At 61.2% G+C, this 17876-nt stretch overlaps 2 protein-coding genes across 5 annotated transcripts in view; both read right to left on the bottom strand.

Annotated features, from left to right (window-relative positions):
• Positions 1-1020: 1020 nt before the first annotated feature.
• On the bottom strand, positions 1021-7113 carry TTYH2 (tweety family member 2). Its single transcript, XM_057418599.1, has 14 exons — positions 6951-7113; positions 6310-6482; positions 5152-5263; positions 4427-4647; positions 4260-4355; positions 4115-4187; positions 3959-4028; positions 3776-3831; positions 3595-3687; positions 3427-3519; positions 3195-3337; positions 2899-3084; positions 2274-2352; positions 1021-1315 (listed from the first exon to the last, which is right to left on the bottom strand). The coding sequence occupies exons 1-14, from the start codon at positions 7077-7079 to the stop codon at positions 1235-1237; spliced, it is 1605 nt and encodes a 534-aa protein (XP_057274582.1). The 5' UTR covers positions 7080-7113; the 3' UTR covers positions 1021-1234.
• Positions 7114-7817: 704 nt separating this feature from the next.
• The window catches only part of RPL38 (ribosomal protein L38), a 280018-nt gene continuing 269959 nt past the window's right edge, over positions 7818-17876 (bottom strand). For 2 of the 4 annotated variants that reach the window (XM_057418576.1, XM_057418575.1), the window contains exons 2-5: positions 9256-9287; positions 8990-9050; positions 8028-8150; positions 7818-7899 (exon numbers count right to left, since the gene is read on the bottom strand). In XM_057418576.1, coding sequence (XP_057274559.1) covers positions 7874-7899; positions 8028-8150; positions 8990-9050; positions 9256-9258 — 213 coding nt within the window. In that variant the 5' untranslated portion in view covers positions 9259-9287 and the 3' untranslated portion in view covers positions 7818-7873. Of the gene's footprint in view, positions 7900-8027; positions 8151-8989; positions 9051-9255; positions 9288-9487; positions 9533-17876 lie in introns of those variants that run through there. The other 2 variants (XM_057418577.1, XM_057418574.1) reach the window with 2 other exon arrangements.

Genomic DNA, 17876 nt, shown 5'->3' with positions numbered 1-17876 from the left:
TATTGTCCTTTCCCCACAGGGCACATCCGCATCGGGCTCCAGCCCCTGGGGAGGTTTAGTTCACATGCGTTTAACACCAGCTCTACTACCAGTACCATTACAGTCAAACATCAACCCCCAACTCCTCCCCCCCCCCCCAATATTCCCTGGAAGGAAGTTTCCAACAGGGAGCATCGCAGTCACACGGAACACGGGTGAAGGGGCTGAGGGCAATATACAGGTTATCGTTAAAAGACACAGTGAGTCGCTGCTATCAAGTAAGACCCCGGGGCTGGCCCAAGGGAGAGCCTGGCTCCCCCAGCTGTTAGCCGAAGCAGGGATGAGGGGATGGAAAACCACAGCCAGCAGCACAGGAGGCTGCTGCCTGCAGGGAGATGAGGGTTAAGGGATAAGCCTTTGCTCTCCAGAGAAGTCCACACCAAAACAGGCAGCCAGAAAAGATCCATTTCAGCTCATGCTGCTTCCTCCTGGCTCCTTGAAGCCCTGGCAGGACCATGCCCTCCGCAGGACCACATCCTGCCCCAGGGATGTTCCTATCCCTCTCCCGGGGGGTTGTGGCTGTCGTGCAGGAGGGGAGCCCAGCCCAGCTGAGCTGAACAGCCGAAAAGAGCCTTCAAACCAGCCCAAAACCTGCTACCGACGTGCACCGCAGCGAAACCCCATTCGCACAGAGGCAGCGAGTCAAACTGCACCTCTGCTCTGCAGAGAACTCATAAAACCAGGGAGCAAAGCAAAGGAAAACCAGCAAGGACAAAGCATCCTTAATCCTACAGCCCCTGAACCCAGGGCAGCAGCGACAGGGACACGGGGAGCAGGCTCCATCCATGAGGAGTGGGAGCTGGGATCACTAGTGGTTGGTGCTGCATTGCTACGGGAGCGAAGGAGGCACCCATGGTCCCAGGCTGGGTGCTCCAGGGAGCTGGAGAAGGCTCCGGTCCGTGGCATAAAACATCCCCAAGTGGGGAAGGACCGGAGGAGCCCACGTGAGGGTGGGAAGCATCTCCAGTGAGCCCCAGTCACTGTCTGCTATAGGAGAGGAAGACTTGAGATAGAGAAGGAGCTGCCAAGGGGGAAGAGGAGGGTAAAGGGAGCCCGGGGGCTTCCCCACCGCCGGGGCTCATCCTCCGGCCGTTGCCGGGCTCCCCACCACGTCTGTCCCGGGTCTCTTTGGTTTCCCATCACAGGAACGCCGGTGGCACCGTCTCCTCCTGCCGGGAGCCGCGCGGGGCCAGCCTTAGGCCGGGACCTCGGTGCTGTGGGGCCGGATGTGCTCATCGGTGACCGACAGGTAGGTGGCTCGCATGCTCGGGGAGTACTGCGGGGACAGGACATGGGGTCAGTGTCACCCCAGCCGTGGTGTGACCCACACGCAACCCCTGCACCCCCACGTGCTGCTGAGCCGCCAGAGAGAGCCCGACTATCACAGGAGGGAGCTTAAAGCTCATCCAGTTCCAAAGCCCCTCTCCAGGTTTCCTGCACCCCTTCAGGCACTGGAGCTGCTCTGAGGTCTCCCCTTAGGGAGCCTTCTCTTCTCCAGGCTGAACCAGCCCAGTCCCACCATGCTCCATCCTTTCTTTGGGTGGAGGCATTGAAGCAGATGAAACACTGTCAGAAAAGGAGGGGAAAAACTGCACCAAGAAAGGGATGGAGACAGGGACCATTCCCACTCCCAGCACACAGGAGCTGCAAATCCTCTTGTACCTCCCGAGCCCTCTGCGCTCTTCCCAAAAGCAAACTGGCTCCACGGAAGAAGGGATGGAGAGAGGCACTGAGGAGGGGAAGGAGGATGGGAACCCAGGACAAGGCGGGAGAAGGAAGCAGCTGAACTTACTCTTGATGGGCAACTTAGCTCCAAAAGAATTGATGCGAATGAAAATAAAAAGAAGGAAATAAATCAAATAAAGCAGGTGTTAAAAACCAGGGAGGGCTCAAGGCAGCAGCAGGGAAAGGGGATGTGCAGGGGTGACTGGGACAAGTGTCCTTTCAAAGTCAGAATGAAGAAATAAAGCAGGAGAGCAAGGGAAGAAGGGAAGGCTATTTCGGTCTCCTCCGAGCACGTGGCTGCCGACCTCTCCCCGCAGCATGGAGGGATCTGGGTTAGTGAGACGGGCAGCAAGGATGCGCTCATGGATAGGGCAGGAGGAGGGGGCCGAGCTCACCCCATCCACCATCAATGCCACAGAGGAGCAGAATGGCCCTGTGCCCCCCGGTCCCCCCTCTACCGCCCCCCAGGGATGTCACAAGAAGGATTTGGCCTCGGCCATCCACCGTACCGTGGGGGGAGGAGAGCCTCTGCCGATGAGGGGCACGTTCTCATAGCGTGGGTTTCCACCGAAGAGCACAGCTTGGTTCCTGAGGGGGAGATCCCAGCAGTGAGAACCCCTCTCCTCCTGCACCCAGCATGGGGTGATGCTCCATTCCCGAGCTGTGCAGAACCCCCATCCTCCTGCACCCAGTGTGGGGTGATGCTCCATCCCCGAGCTGTGCAGAACCCCCATCCTCCTGCACCCAGTGTGGGGTGATGCTCCATCCCCGAGCTGTGCAGAACCCCCATCCTCCTGCACCCAGTGTGGGGTGATGCTCCATCCCCAAGGCATGCGGTACCCCCGCTCTCCTGCACCCAGTGTGGGGTGATGCTCCATCCCCAAGGCATGCGGTACCCCCATGCTCCTGCACCCAGTGTGGGGTAATGCTCCATCTCCAAGCTGTGTAGTACCCCCATCCTCCTGCACCCAGTGTAGGGTGATGCTTCATCCTCAAGGCATGCAGTACCCCCGCGCTCCTGCACCCAGTGTGGGGTGATGCTCCATCCCCAAGGTGTGCGGTACCCCATCCTCCAGCACCCGGCGCAGGTGATGCTCCATCCCCAAGGCATGAGGTGTGAGGGGGGGGTCTCACATGTACTCAGAGACGGGTGCGTTGGAGATGGTCTGCGCTGGCGGGTGCAGGCTGCTCTGGCTGCCCAGGCTGCTGCTGTAGCTGCAGAAGCTGCGGAGCTGCCCCCGTGCCGGGTTGTGGCTGGCGATGCGCCGTGCCTGTGGGTTGAAGGGGTCCTCATCGTCCATGTCATCATAGTCCCGGTCCCTGCAGAGACAAGGCACCAATGATCATCCCCCCCAAGCCCCGGCCCCAAAGGCCGCTCCCCCCGTTCCCAGCTCATGTCCCCAGTGAAGGCAGGGCTGCAGCAGACCCACCGTCCAGTGAAGAGCTTCCATGCTCGTGGTGTGGCGCAGATGATGGTGGAGAAGGAGGCAGCCACCAGCAAGGAGAAGAGAACCAGGTAGAGCAAACCCTCCACCCCATCGTAGCAGATGCCAATGAGGGCATCCAGGTAGTCCTGCAGCAGGAGATGGGGTAGGGCAGCACGGGTGGCAATAGGAGGACCCCAGGAGATGTGCGTCCCCAACCTGATCCCCCCCAACTCACCTTGTGCAGCCCCCGGCAGTCCAGCATGGCCGTGAGCTGGTGCAGGCTGGTCTCTGAGGAGTTGAGGAGCTGCTGCACCCCCAGAAGGTCTTTCTGTGGGAGAAGGGGGGGTCAGGACAGCAGGATGGGGAGCACGGGGGAAGAGATGGGGCTCCCCACAGCCTGTACCTCGGCTGTTGGGAATGCGGGCAGCGCAAACTGGATCAGGCCCTGGATCTGGATCTGCATCGTAGTGAGCGAGCGCTGGAAGACGGTGAGAGCCTGCGAGGAGGAGCAGGAGCAGTCACAGAGCTGGTCACCCCATGGGACACCCCTGCCATACCAAGCGGGGTGCAAGGCTCCCCCATACCTGCTGGAAGGGGTTGCTCAGGCCCTGCTCACAGTACAGGTAATAGTGAACCACCTCTGCAAAGCAAATGGGAGATGTTGGTACGAGCATCCCAGCATCGAAGGGCACCGGCTCCCCAGGCAGGTTTTGGGGTATCACTGGTGCCCCCCCCCAGCACATCTCCACCCCACAACCAGCTCTCACCCGCACTGATGTCACTCTCTGTTTGGTTCATGATGAACTTATCTGGGGCCACGCAGAAGTCGCTGGTGCCCTGTGGGGACAAGAGGGACATCATTGGTGCTGGGCAGGATGGCAACGGGTGCCCTCAGCCCCCGGCTCTGCCCTGGCCCCACTCACCACCGCCGCTGCCGTGTCCACAGCCACAGAGGCCCAGCTGAGGATGAGGGTCAGCAGCCCACAGCACAGCATCCTGCGGGGACAGGGGTGAGATGCGGTGGGATGCGGCTCCCGGCACCGCCGAGCCCGGCACCGCCGTACTCACGTGGTGAGGAGGCATCGGGAGCGCTTGGCCAGCCCCAGGCAGGCCAGGAGGCAGACGGTGAGCACCAGCATGAAGAAGAGCAGATAAGCCAGCCATCTGGGTGCACAGGAAGGCTCCGTCACTCGTGTCCCCACCCCAGCCCCAGCCCCACCGGCGGCCCCGCTCACCGGTAATACTCGATGTAGGCGACGTGGCCGGCGAGCGCGGTGAGGTCGGTGCTGGTGCCGCGCCACACGGGCAGCCCCGTGAGCTGCAGCACGATGCTGCCCGAGAGCTGCTGCAGGAACTTGAGGGTCTGCAGGTAGTCCCCCCGCACCGCCAGGAGCTCGTTCAGGCGCTGCAGGTGCTGCTCCAGACCCACCTGCATCTGCAGCGTGGTGTCCGCTACCTGGGGATGGATGTGGGATGGTCGGTACCACGAGGGCTTCCCAACATCCCATCCCAGGCAGTGTTCAGGGCCAGGTTGGACACAGGGGCTTGGAGCAAGCTGCTCCAGTGGAAGGGGTCCCTGCCCGTGGCAGGGGTTGGAGCTGGAGGAGCTTTAAGGTCCCTTCAACACAAACCACTCTGTGGTTCTGTGATCCCATGGGATGCTCCCTCCAGGACAGCAGCTCCGTGTCAGAGCCCTTGTGCTCCAGCGGGATCCATCCTCTGGACAGCCCTGCCACGGCCCCCGCGGCCCTTCCCAGCCACAAAGGGCCCATTTTGCAGGGTGACATCACTGTCACCCTGTGATCAGCACGGCATGGCTGCCTGGGGCTCAGCCTGGGTCCCTCCAGCCGGATGCTTCCCCCTCCACAGTGCTTTAACCAAACCCAGGATGGAGGAGGGATGTGACCCCATGGGACATGGAGGGGTTTGGATGGGGGGGGTCCCAGCCCCACAGCCCTACCAGCGAGTCGATGCCGGTCAGTGTGTGGTTGGCGTGGTCCAGGGCATACAGCAGCTGGTACACCCCATCGTTGGTCTCACTGTTCCCATAGAAGCCAATGCCGACGGCTGCACTGTGAGCAGAGAAAGGACCCCTGATTACAGGGAGGGAAACGCTCACCCCAACATGGGGCAGGGAGGATGTGGGGACACCGGCTGGAGCGGGGACGCTCCCTGGAGCATCCTGGCGTGGGGGAAACCCCTTACCCTTGGCAGGGCAGAGCCAAAGGAGACGGGACAGGGGCAGCACTGCAGCGGGGAGGGCTCCCCACAGCTGCTTTAGCACTCGTGATGGAGTCAGAGCTGGCCCCGAGGAGGGATGTGCCGAGCACGTGCCCACACGTGCCCGATGCATGCGGTGCCCCCTCCCCACGGCAAACGCCATAAACCCAACAGCCACGAACCCATTCACCACAATTAAGCCTTTAGCATCCACAAGCAGGCTCAGTGCGGCTGCGGGAGAGGTTCAGAGCCCCGGGGGAGCTGCAGCAAGCTCTTCTGCTGCCTGCCAGCGGGCACCCCGGCCCCCCCCCGCCACGCTCTGTGGGGTGCCCGAGGCTGGGGGAGCGGGAGCCATCCCGGTGGAAGCACACCAAGATCCTTGGTGCCATTTCCCTGCTCCGCACCACGCTCCAGGCATCCACCTCGCTCCGCCCAGGGAAAAGCAGCCCCTTTGTCTCGTGGTGGAAGCGCCCACGCCCCAGCCCATCACCCCGGGTCAGGCCGGCGGATGGGGGGATCCCTCCCAGCCATAAGCCGAGATGGGTTTGGGAAGCGCCCGGAACCCTGCCGGCTCCCCTCGCTAATTGCTGTGGTTGCAATTAAGGGCAGGAGCAGCCGGGACCCGGCAGCTGGGTCACGCTGCCGCCCGCCATCTGCTCCGGGCTGGGATTAGCGGCCCGGCCCCGTTCCCGGCTGGGATTAGCTGGGAAAAGAGGCACGGGCATGGTGGGGACAGGGACAGGGGTGGACCGCAGCCGGACCCCAGCATCGGTGGCTGCGAGGATGGAGGCAGGGATGGGCTGTGTTTAATTGCGTGGATCTAATTAAAGTAACTCGTGGCTGGGGCTGAGCACCTCGTGATGGGGACACAGCACCGGGTCCCCGTCCCCATCCTCACCAGCAGATGAGCCCCGCGGTGACGGCCATCCAGGTGACACAGCAGGAGTGGGGCCGCTTGGTCTCAGGGTCCTGGTCCCTCTTGCAGCAGCACAGGCAGATCAGGTACACAGTGAGGAAGAGGAGGTTGAGGCCGAGGCAGACGGCGGACACCAAGCCCAGGAAAAGCAGCGACTGGGAAGGAGAAGGGGCAGTCAGCGCTCGTGTCCCTCACGTGCTGCGGGATGCGAGGGGATGCGGCCACGTCCAGAGCCCCACGGGACGGTCACACGGGGAAAGAGGAAGCGTCCCCGTCCCGGGCCATGGAGACCGGCTCTAAGGGGTGGTGGAGGCACCGGCGCTGCCTCCCCTCCGTTTCGGGGCCATGGCGGGCCAATGCCCCGGAGCAGGGGGGTGCAGCGGGGGGCCTGCAGCCTGGTACGGGACCCCACCGAGCGCCCAAAGGAGGGGTGACCCGGGAGGGGGGAAGGCTGCGGGGCCGGTACCGGCGGGTGGGGGGGGCCCCGCTGCCCGCGCGGGAAGAAGCGCGCTTTGTGCGGGGCTGGCACCGGGAGAAAGGGAAGGATTGGGGGGGTTGGGGGGGGGGGAAGCCCGGTACCGGTAGCGCTGCCCCGGAGGGCTCCGTCCCCGCGGGGTCGGTACCTGCTGGTAGTCGGCGTCCCGCGGGCGGAAGGCGGCGGGCACGCTCTGCAGGCGCAGCCCGCGGTGGGGCAGGCGGTGCAGCCACGACACCCACCACGGAGCCACGTACCCGGCGCGGGCGGGCGGCATCGCGGGGCCGGGGCCGCGCTGGGGCCGCCGCCGATGGCGGGGGCGGAGGAACCGAACCGCGCGGCTCCGCCCGGGCCACGCCCCCGCCCAGGGCCACGCCCCTCGCCCCGCCCATCCCGGATCGTGCTCCGTGCAGGGAGCAGCGCGCCCCGACCCTCCTATAGGGACACTGAGCGTGGGCCGCCCCATAGGGGCCTCGCATCCCGTCCCTGCCCTTCTACAGGGGCACCGTACCCATCCCTCCTGCTACAGGGGCCTCACACCTTGTCAGTACCCTTCCCTTGGGGCGCTGCACCCCACCAGCCCTCTGTTATGAGGGAACCACCCCATGCCCCATCCCCTCCCTGCTACATGGACATCACACCTCGCCCCCATCCTTCTATAAGAGGAACCACATCCCCTCCCCTCCCTGCTACAGCAGCCTCTCCTTGTCACCACCCTGCTATAGGGACACTGCACCCCACCTCTGCCTTTTTATAGGGGCACCACACTCATCCTTTCTATAGGAGCCTCACACTTTGTCACTGCCCTGCTATATAGACAGGGCACACTCCCATCCCGTCCCTGCTATAATGACATGGCCTCCTGTCCAGGAACTATAGGGTAGTCCCATATTGTCCCAGATCCACCATATCCCCCAGGAAGCACCCCTCAGCATTCCTGAGCTCGGGGCTCAGGTCACCACATGAACCCTTGCAGGATCAGCCAGGGCCACATGGACAGACACACACACCCCAGTGGGGAACAGTCACGTTTATTTATTGTAACAAACAACAAAACTCTCATTTATTGGCTCATTTCAGCTCCTTGACAGCCAAACCTGCAGAGGAGAGAAAGTGCTGGTGAGAAACAGCTCCATTCACACAGAACCCCACACCCTGGAGCAGGGACACATCCCGGGATGGGGCTCCCGCTGTGAGGCAGCTCCCCTGGGACACCAGGAGATACCTGGGGGCAGCGACTGCTTCAGCTTCTCGGCCTTCTCCTTGTCCGTGATGACCAGGGTGTAGAGGTACCGGCTGCAGCGCACCTTGAACTTCACATTGTCCTTGTTCTTCTTGATCTTGACGGCTGCAGGGTCAGGAACAGCTCAGGATGGAGCCACCCCAACCCTGCCTGCACTGGAAACCCCCAAATTAAGTGGATTTTGCTGCACCAACAGCCTCTGCTGCGTGCAGGGGTTCAGCCCCATGCTCCTCAGAGCCAACAGCTGCATTTTGAGGCTGGTTTTACAACCACCAACGTGAAGAAGTGATTGTAACTCCCACTTCCACAGTGCAGACCCCCAACTCCACGCCCAGCGCTCCCAAAAGCCATCTGATCTGAGCCACTTGGCTGGAGCTGCTGGGAAATCCAAGTGGACCAGCCCAGGAATGCTTTGTGAGGGGCTGTCAGCAGCTCCATCAGAGTTTCAATGCGGAACTCTCCCTCTCACCCACACCGGTGGGTTAACAAAAGGCTTCCAGTGTGAAAGCGCCTCTTCCCTGGGACAGCTACATCCAAGTAACTGAGAGAAGAGGGAAAACTCCTCACACATGGCTAAATACTGCAGCAAGGCATTGCCAGAGCTTCAATCATCACCACCTTTGCACGTACAATGGAAGGAGACCTAAGTCCGGCCAGGATTCCCTTGTCACCGTGACAGCCCTGACACCCTGCACTGATCTGAAGGCTACAGAGCACCAGGGATGGGCTCATGTGAAATGAGCTTCCAAGCTGGGGCTGGGCTGAGCCCCGCCGGGTGCACAGCAGCAGCCACCGCTGGAGCACCCAAGTCCCGCACCCACAGCACCCCCCCGCCCAGGGTGGCCTCTCACGTTAACCCTAAGCAAAACCGCTTTAAATCCCAGTGCTCCCGAGCCAAGGGGCTCCATGGGGCCGCTCGCTCCCCCCTCACCCCCCACACTCACACTTGGCGTCCTTCCTCCGCGCTGTCAGCAGGAAGTCTTTGATCTCCTCAATCTTGCGGGGCTGGGAAGCAGAGCACCCCCTCAGCACACACCCGACACCCCAGAGCCCCCCCCCAACAGGGCCTGCGGGGGCTCCGCTCCCTGCAGCCACCTCCGCTCTCCGCCAGGGCCGTGGCAGCCGTAACACGGCGCGGGGGCTGCGCTGCCTCCCGCAGCACCGCAGGGGCCGGGCAGGATAGGCCCCCCCCCCCCTCCCCGCTCCTCACCATGGTGCCGGCCGGGCTCGGAGCGCTCCAACCTGCGGAAGGCACAACCCAAGATGGCGTCAGTCCCACCGACCCCCATCGGCCGCCCGCCCGCCGCCCATCGGCCACCCCCGGCTCCCCCCGCGTCCCCTCCGCTCCCCGAGCCCGCCGCGGGGCCGCCCGCTCCCGCACAGCCGCGGATGGCGGCGGATCCCGCACCGCACCGCCCCCCCCCCCCCGGCGCCATACTCACAGCTCCCTCCTCAGCGCATAAACCGGAAGTGAGCTCCCGCTTCCGCATACAAGCCTTAAACCCGCCCCCCCCTGGAGCGTCGCTACGGCTCGGGCCGAGGGACAAAACAGAGCAGAGTCGCGATCGCGGTGGAGGGCGCGATGCCTGTGATGAGTTGGCAGGGTCTCAGCCCCTGAGACCCGGGGGGGTGTGCGGGGAGCACCGGGCACCTCTGGCCTCCCGCATCCCTCCGTGCACGGCTGGAAGGGCGGGATGCTCCATCCTCCTGAGCCCCGGCATCTCTCCGGGAGGATCCAGGAGATGGGGTCCTGCGCCGGGGCTCCCCCCCCCCCCCACACTCCGAGAGATGCTGGGGCTCGATGTCTCTGGATGCTGTGGCTCTATGTTTCGGGAAGGGGTGTAATGGAGCGGTTTTGCCACAAGAGAGAGCTTCAGCCACACTCTAAACCCCTCAAACGACCCTAAGCCGCTGCAATAACCATCGGGGGATCGGGGGGAAGCGAGGGTCCCCATCCTGTCCCTGTATGCCATCAATCCCTCTTATCCTGTCCCCATCTCACTGAGCCCTATGTGTGGAAGGAGCAGTATATGGGGATGCTGGGGTGCTCCTCGTTGATGCTGGTTTCTGGGTGCTTGAATGGGGTCATGGGGTGCAATGGGGATGGTGGGGACGGGAGGCTGCCCATCAGTGCATCCAGGGACCCTCTATTCATGAAGGGACTCCCCAGCTTGGGTCATCACTTGGAGGGGCTGGACCCCAAGGGTGATGGGAGCAGTGGTGTGGCTTGTCCTGGTCCAGCATTCCTAGGGTGCAAAGAGGGAATTAATGGAGCTGGTGGCTCTTGTGTGGCTGCTGTGGCACCCTGACCCAGCACCCTGTGCCCGTCACTGCATCCCATAGTGCTCCCAGTATCCCACTAAGACCTCTGGGGCATAGTTGGGGTGGGATCTGTGGGGCTCACACAGAGGGGTGAAGCGTTTCAGGTGGGTTGCTTCCCTTTGCCACCCGATGAGTATTTAATTGTGTGATTCACTTATCTCATTGGAAGGGGCTGATCTACCCGGCTGCCTTTTAATCGCTTCAAAACTGGAGCAGTTTTTCATGTTTCAAGGCATGCTGAATCGTACAATTAAACCACCACCAGCGTAAATCAACAGCAGAGAGGGACGCCGGCTCCTTGGTGTCATAATAAAACCAAACCGGCATGAAAAGTGCCCATTCCAGCACCGATGCTGAATGCTGATGCTTTTAACCCAAAGTACAGCGTGGCCTCACTATGGGGAGTGGTGGTCACATCCCACATCCCTGTCGTCCCCCTCCCCAGCAGCATCCTTCCTGCTCCTCCCTGGAGCGGATTCCCTTTCACTCTATTACCATTATTTAAAAGCTGGGTGGGTGTCTAAATCAACACCAAATAATTCATGGGAGTCATTCCCTCCTCAAAGATGGGATCATTTTACAACCAGCTTTAAATTAAAGCAAAAAGCAAATAAACCCAGCCCCAAACCCCATCGCGCTCCGAAACTGCAGCTCTTAAAACACATCAAACGCGTTTCCCGCCTGCCTCCCACCGGCCCGGCTCCGCTGCCTGATGAAATTCAATTAGCAGCCTTAATTCACCCACCCAACACCAGCTCTAGGTATTAAACCCCTTCTCTGGTTGTGCCTGGGAAGCGCAGGGCCAGGATTGGGGTTGTGTTTAACCCTAGTGTTTGGGGGCATCGTAAACCCCTTACCCCAGTTGGGAAAGGAGCCTTCCTCCTCCTCCTCTTCCTCCGTGAGGATGCTCCAGTGAGGTGGATGTTGATGGAGACACATGGAAGAGAACCAGGATGCTGAATCCCCACACCTCACCAGGACCCCTGGGTGCTCCCCACGGAGCCTGTTGGGGTGATATCCCCCCCCCCCCGGGCCCTTGGGGGACAATGGGGACCGGGTCGGCACGGGTGGCATCCCCCTGGCAGCTCGCACAGGGGTTTATTTGCAGCAGCGGTTGGCAGCGGGCGATTAGATGCTATCACCTTATCAGCAGCAGCAGCTCCGGGGGCTGCGGGAGGCGGGAGACAACAGGGGATGGATGAAAAACCAGCAAGGGATGAAAATCCGACGTGGGTTTTCTCTCTTCCCCTCTCAAAGGCCTGATCTGGCGTTAAAGGAGCGCTGAGGATAATCTGCTGCTGGCTCCATCCCTTGGCACTGCTTGCTGTGACCTCCCTGGGGTACAGTTGGGGCTCACGGCGATGTGTGCACAACCAGGGCAGCCCTGGTTTCATTGTGCACGATGACACCGTCCTTCAGTGCTTTTCCTGGTACAGTGAGGGAACCACAGCTTGGGTGTGCATCAGGGTGAGCTCTGAGCTATGGGACCAGTCCCAGCATACCAAGTGTTTCTTGCAGGCCTGGGACAGCAAGGGGGGTGTCCCTGCAGCATCATTTGGTACCCACTGCCTGGACCCCTGGCTCCGCATCCTCACCTGCAGCGCACCTCGATGGAATCAGAGCATTCCACATCCTCTGGCATGTGCTGGAGACCTGGGAGCACCCTGCCCACCCAGAGTGCTGGTGCGTTCCTTCTCTTGCTCTTCCCTGGGGACACGACTGCCCCTGCTCATGGTCCCCATGCAGCACCCCCAGATGTTTGCTCCTAACGATGCTGCAGCGCTGCTGCTGTCTCCTTCACCCATGGTTTCTGCATCCCACAGCTTAGAGCATGGGAGGCATTGCCCATCCTCGGGGACACGATGTGGTACTTGCGTGACAGGAGACGTGTCCACAGAGGTACATAGTGTCCCTGGGGGGCTGCCTGCAGGAGTCCCACTGTGGCTGCACCCCACAGCTGCGGAACCCCAATTTGGGCTGTGGTGTGTGTGTCCAAGAGGTGGAAAGCTGAGATGAGCATGCCCGAGATGTGCATGGTTGAGATGTGCACATCTGGGATGTTCAAGGCTGGGATGTGCATGTCTGGGATGCGCGCAGCTGAGACGAACATGCCTGAGACGCGGAACATGGACCCATGCGCTCACCCCATGTGCTGTGTGCCCGAGCAGTGCATGCCCAATCCATGTGGACACGCGTGTGCTGCAGACATGCACACAGAGCAGCACGTCCCCAAGCTGCACAGCCCCCAGCCCCAGCCCCTATCCATCCCTTGTTCTCCTTGTGGAACTGGGTTTTGGTCCTCCCAACCCTGGGAAGGTGACGTGGCCGAGCTGGGAGCTGGCACAGTAAACGGCAGACACGGAAGGACCCATTCCAGGGGAGATTCCCCCATCCAGGGAACAAACTGCAGCAGAAATGGATTTTTCCCTCGTTTCCTGGAGTTTCTCCCTCTGGCGCAGAGGAGCGAGGCCCTGCATGGCGATTGCCTGCTCCGAGCGCGGCTGCAGCCGCTGGATGCGTTCATCATTAACAGGGACAGGAACCTCTTCCCAATCACTCTGTATTTTCTTTCTCCCCCCCCCCGCTTCACTCTCATTCTTCCCTTCTCCAATCTTAAAGCAAAGGGCCCTGGCAGCGCTGCTGCCGAACACCGATCAATTCACTCCTAATGGCAGCTCCCATGCCCTCGCATTCATCAGCACGGCTCTTAAAGAGCATCCGAAGCTCCACGGGCGACTTGGGGCGGGGGGGGGGGGGAAGAAAAAAAGCCCATTTGGAGGCGAGATGATATTTTCTCCATCTCTTCCCCTTTTGTTCTTTATCTGCTGAGGACAAAGGCAGGCGCAGGCTCGAGGTGGGGACAGGCAGCGGAGGGAGATGAAATCCCAAGAAACAAAGGAGCTTTTCTTGGAAATACCCTGGAAAGGGAGGAGGAAATTTGGCGATGGGGGACACAGAGGGCTGGGGGTGGTTGGGGGGGGGGAGTCAGTTCATGGGGGGCATCGCAGTGTGGCCGGAGCAGGGAAAAGGGGGATAAACACAGTGGGAAGTTTCCCGCAGGCATCGGGAGCCGTTTGAAGCCCTTGAATGTATGTTCCTTTTAATTAGGGCTGGGCCGGATCCTGCCCCATGGAGCAGTCACACGGGAGCCAGGATCAGCATCTCCTGGGGAGCGGCTCTTGCACTGCTGCTGGTTTGGGGGTTTAATGTGCTGGGGTGATGCTGCAGCAAAGCCATGTAATATCCAAGTCCCAGCCGCTCAGCATCCCTCCTCGGATGAGAACAATACCAAGGGGGTAAAAGCCAGCCAAGGGGTGCAGAGCAGGAGGTGCTGGGGTCCCCATCCACAGCCCATGCCCACCAGCATGGGGGGAGCTGGTGATGCTGGTGGTGGTCCTGCTGTTGGGGTACCTGTGTGATGGCATTTATCTGGTGCAGTGGGCACTGATGTTCTCCATGGCACATGCCCCACAGCACATCCTCCATGGCGCATGGTCCATGGCCAGGGATACTGGTGCGGGCAGAACCAGGTGCTCTGCAGAGGAAGGAACAGCGGCTGCTTCTCCAGAGGGGCTTTTCTGCACCTCAGGGGAGATGTGCAGAGAAAAGGGAGAGAAGTTCATCTTAATTGTATGTAATTACAGCACAGTCTACCCGTTCAGCCCCCCTGGAGCCAGCCTCACCCCCCCCGGGACCCTCTCCCAGCTGGGCTCTGGGCTCCTCATCTGAAGTTAGGAGAGATAAAAAGGATCCGAGTCCCATTCCCCAGCCCCACCGCTCCCCTGGGCATCAGCTTGTGATGGTCTGAGCACGGGGAATGTTGTGGAGTGGGGTTTTGAGGTGAGGACCCCCACCCCATGAATGGGCACCCCCTGCATGGGGCAGGACATGCCCAGATCCCTGCTGGCTGCCTCATCCTGCACCATCCCATGGGCCCTGGTGCCTCATCTCGCCTGGTACCCGAGCAGGGAGAGCTGAGGTGATGCCATGATGCTACCCCCTGCTTGCCTCCATCCACCTCCAAAGGGGATTTGCTGTTTAGGAGCACAGGGCAGTGCGTGAGCTGCTGTATCACATCCTTGTGTCACTGGCCTATGTCCCCCTGCACTTGTCTTCATGGAGAGCCACTAATAGTGACCCAGCCTGACACAGCAGAGCCAGGACCATCACCCCATGGGTGCTGCAAGGAGGGAGGATGCGCTGAGTGGGCAAAGGTCCCTGAGCTGGTGGCCGTTGGGAGGGTATTGGTGGCCACTGGGTAGGTGCATGACACGGACGGGTGGCACCAGCGGTGGCAGCGCTGAGGCGAGGGCAGAGCAGCTCCAGCTGAAGTCGGTGTCATCCTGCAGAGGAAGATTATGGTAATTTTCCTCCCCCCTTATGCATAATTTTCCGACTCGGCTGCAGCAGAGGCTGTGCGGGGAGGCTGGGTGATGGGAATGTCATCTGCGATTCGATTATCTCCTCCTGCCTGCCTGCTCCGCTTGCCTTTTCATTCCTTGTGAAGCCTTCATCAAAACACGCAGATCTAATTAGGACAATTACAGCGTGGGGACAGCAGAAACCCACCCAGCGCCGCACTGCGACCGGCTGCCTCCTCTGGGGGGGGGGGGGACACGGACGGACTGGTGCTTTTGGGGGGCCCTGGGGATGTTTTGGGGTGATGGATGGACCCCATGCACTGTCCCAGGGCTCTTTCATGGGGCTGCTCGCGCCGGGGTGGTGCTGGCTTTAGGGTGCAAAGGGATGGAAGGGGCTTCAGATGTGGACATGCCACTGGCTGCGGGGTCCATTGCTGGTGGGTGACCCAGAGGCTGCATGTGCTGGGGCCAGGTCTGTGCCCACCTCCCCATCACGGGTCTTGGCGCAGGCAGTGCCACCGCTGCGCCCCGTGCCCCCCATCCCCTCACGAGCCCCCCGCGAGGCTGCGGCTCCATCAGCCTCATTGGTATTCATTCCCCGTGCGGTGGCAGCTGCCGGGACGGGAGCGGAGTGACGGCGGTGACAGGTAACGCCAGCCGCGGGCACGGCGGCAGCCGGCGGGGCAGCAGCGAGGGCACAGCCGGGGCCCGGCTCCGTGTGCCCGCACTGGGATGTGCCGTGGGGCTGGAGCATCCCATCTGCTGCGGGATGCGCAGCCGGGATGCTGCGGGTGCTCGGAGCAGGGATGCGGGGAGCACCATGCGGCCCCGTGCCCACACGCACCAGTTAACACAGGGAAGGGAAAGCCGAGCAGGCACCCTGCAGCCACCCCTGGGGACAGTGGCGAGGGGTGGTGGCCGGGCAGAGCCGGCTGCTCCGGCAATTAAGGGAAGTGCAAATTGTCAGAGGCTGTGATGAACGCTGCCTCCAAATCCGCATGAATATTAAAAGCCGACATTGCCCAGGCTCCCGGCACAATGAATTCTGGATGAATCTTAAGATAAATCGTTTGGATAACTTAGCAGCAGCTGTACTCCCTCGCCACCAACTGCCTCCAAAAATCATTCCACGTCAGGCGAGAGGAGCCAGAACAGAGACCAGCCCTGACGCTGGGATTTGCCATTCCGGGCTCGGCAGCGCTGGGATCAAGGCAGGAGAGCGCAGGGCACCCAGGGCAACCTGGAAGGCGAAGGCAGAGACTCAGCTCTGGCTGGTACCCAGGAGCTGGTGGCAAATCCTGTTACTTGCCACAGTTCCTGTCGTCTTTGGCTGGGGGAGATTTGCTTTGCCTCGGGAGGGATGGCATTTGTCACTGCCCCGTTACGGTTACACGCGCAGCCCCCAGAGCTCTTCCGACACCACGTTAACAGCAGCACATCCCACTCCTCCATCCCTGCCACCAGCATCCTCCGGCTCCCGTGCAGAGATCCATCTTCCCAGGAGGAGCCCGGAGGGCCGGGACCGGCTCCCATTGGCATGCAGCCACTGCGCCTGCCGCGTGCTCGGGGTCAGAATGCAGCGCAGGAGCTGCCGCTGCGTCCTTGGGAGCCCGGGGGCATTGATTTCATCCTTGTGCCACCATAAATCAGTGCTGGAGCTCTGGCAGCACGAGGTGGGGAATGGCAATGGCACAGAGGGCACCTCTCGGGCAGGGGATCTGCATCAGTAGCCACCATGTGCCCCCACCTCCTTCCCTCCCTCGGCAAGGCGATCCCCGGGCCCTCTCCTCCACCGCCAGCTCATGGGATGCATCCATCCCCCCTGGGATGTCGGGAATTGAAAGCTGCAAATGCTTCCTGGGTCTAAATTACACTGACCCCATCCGGCTGCACCCCGCTGTCATCTAGGCTACGAATTGTACATCCACCCCTGCACAGGCTGGGGGGATGCAGCTCTGTGCATCCCTCTGGGCCCTCATCCCACCGGTTCTCATTGCACTGATAGATCCCAGTGTGATGGAGTTGGGGTGATGGGAGCTGGGACCTCCAGATGCTCCCAGCACCCCACCCCCAGGTTTGGGTAGCCCCAAGGGGTTTCTGTCCCACTGCATCCTGCCTCCTCCTCCTGGCCCCCCGCAGCCACAACGTGCTGGTGCCCTGCCATGGCCCTGCCACGGCAGCGGTGCCGAGAGCTGCAAACCCGACCCTGCGCTGCCAAAAGGCCGTCAGATAAATCAGCAGCTCAGGTGCAAACGGCAAAAGGAGATTAAAGTGGAGAGGAGCAGATTGAATCAGGGGCCATTAACAGATTAAATCATTACACACAATCAGATCAACGCACAAATAACATGAATAATAAGCATGGCTCAGAGGCACCCGTTCATGCTTCCAATTCATTGCAACCAGAGGATGAGGGTTGGTGGCTGCCACCACCCAAGTGGCCAGAGGACATTGGTGGCAGCATCCGGCTCAGGTCCCTACAGGGCACAGGATGCAGGGAGGAGCTCCACGGCTGGGGATGGTGGCACCACTTGGGATGTCCCCATGGGGTACCAGGGTTTAAAGAACCCCCAGCATGGCCCTCAGGAGTTGTATCCCCATGGATGTGTGAGGCAGCGAGGATACAGCAGGAAAAGGCTGCAAACAAAGCCCAGGCAGTCCTGCGCATGGTCATGGTCATCCTCCCTTGGCCTCGGGAGGCCTCAGCCACCATCAAGCATTTGTTCTGCCACAGAAGCCTTTCTTCCCTGAATTCCTGCTTGCCAGGAAGGCAGGACGAAGTGTGAGCTGCTGCAGGAACACCTGGGAACAAGCTTTATTATGTGGTGTGACAATGTTTGATGAACTCATACGTGCCCAGGGAAGGGACTAAGTAGGTGAATAAAGGGAGACTATTCTCTGAGACAATCAATAGCCTTCAACTGAACCGTCCCCACTGATGTGACATTTTGATTTTTCTTCTTTGGACATACTAACTGGATTTATGTCCTCTTCAAGTGGAGAGAGCAGGGAGAGAAGTGCTGGCAGCGGGGTGGGCATGGCTGAGTGCAAGGGAGGGCAGCGTGGGTGATGGAGCTGCGGTGATGGGTTTGGGTGTTGGACTGGAGTGATGGAACCCAGGCAATGGGTTGGAGTGATGCCTTGTGTT

Source organism: Pezoporus wallicus, unplaced genomic scaffold (assembly GCF_028554395.1).
Source record: "Pezoporus wallicus isolate ANWC-B61680 ecotype Strahan unplaced genomic scaffold, APGP_CSIRO_Pwel_v1 contig_3710, whole genome shotgun sequence".
NCBI lineage: Eukaryota > Metazoa > Chordata > Aves > Psittaciformes > Psittacidae > Pezoporus > Pezoporus wallicus.
Note: the sequence above shows the minus strand (reverse complement) of the source record. Positions and strands in the feature narration are given on the sequence as shown.

Bases quoted from the DNA above. Each gene is read 5' to 3' on its own strand.
- TTYH2 (XM_057418599.1), bottom strand. From the start codon at position 7,079: ATGCCGCCCGCCCGCGCCGGGTACGTGGCTCCGTGGTGGGTGTCGTGG. The intron at 6,483-6,950 runs GTACCGACCCCG...TCTCCTTCCCAG, and splicing joins GGGACGCCGACTACCAGCAG to TCGCTGCTTTTCCTGGGCTT. The intron at 3,085-3,194 runs GTGGGTCTGCTG...TTGTCTCTGCAG, and splicing joins TGGAAGCTCTTCACTGGACG to GGACCGGGACTATGATGACA.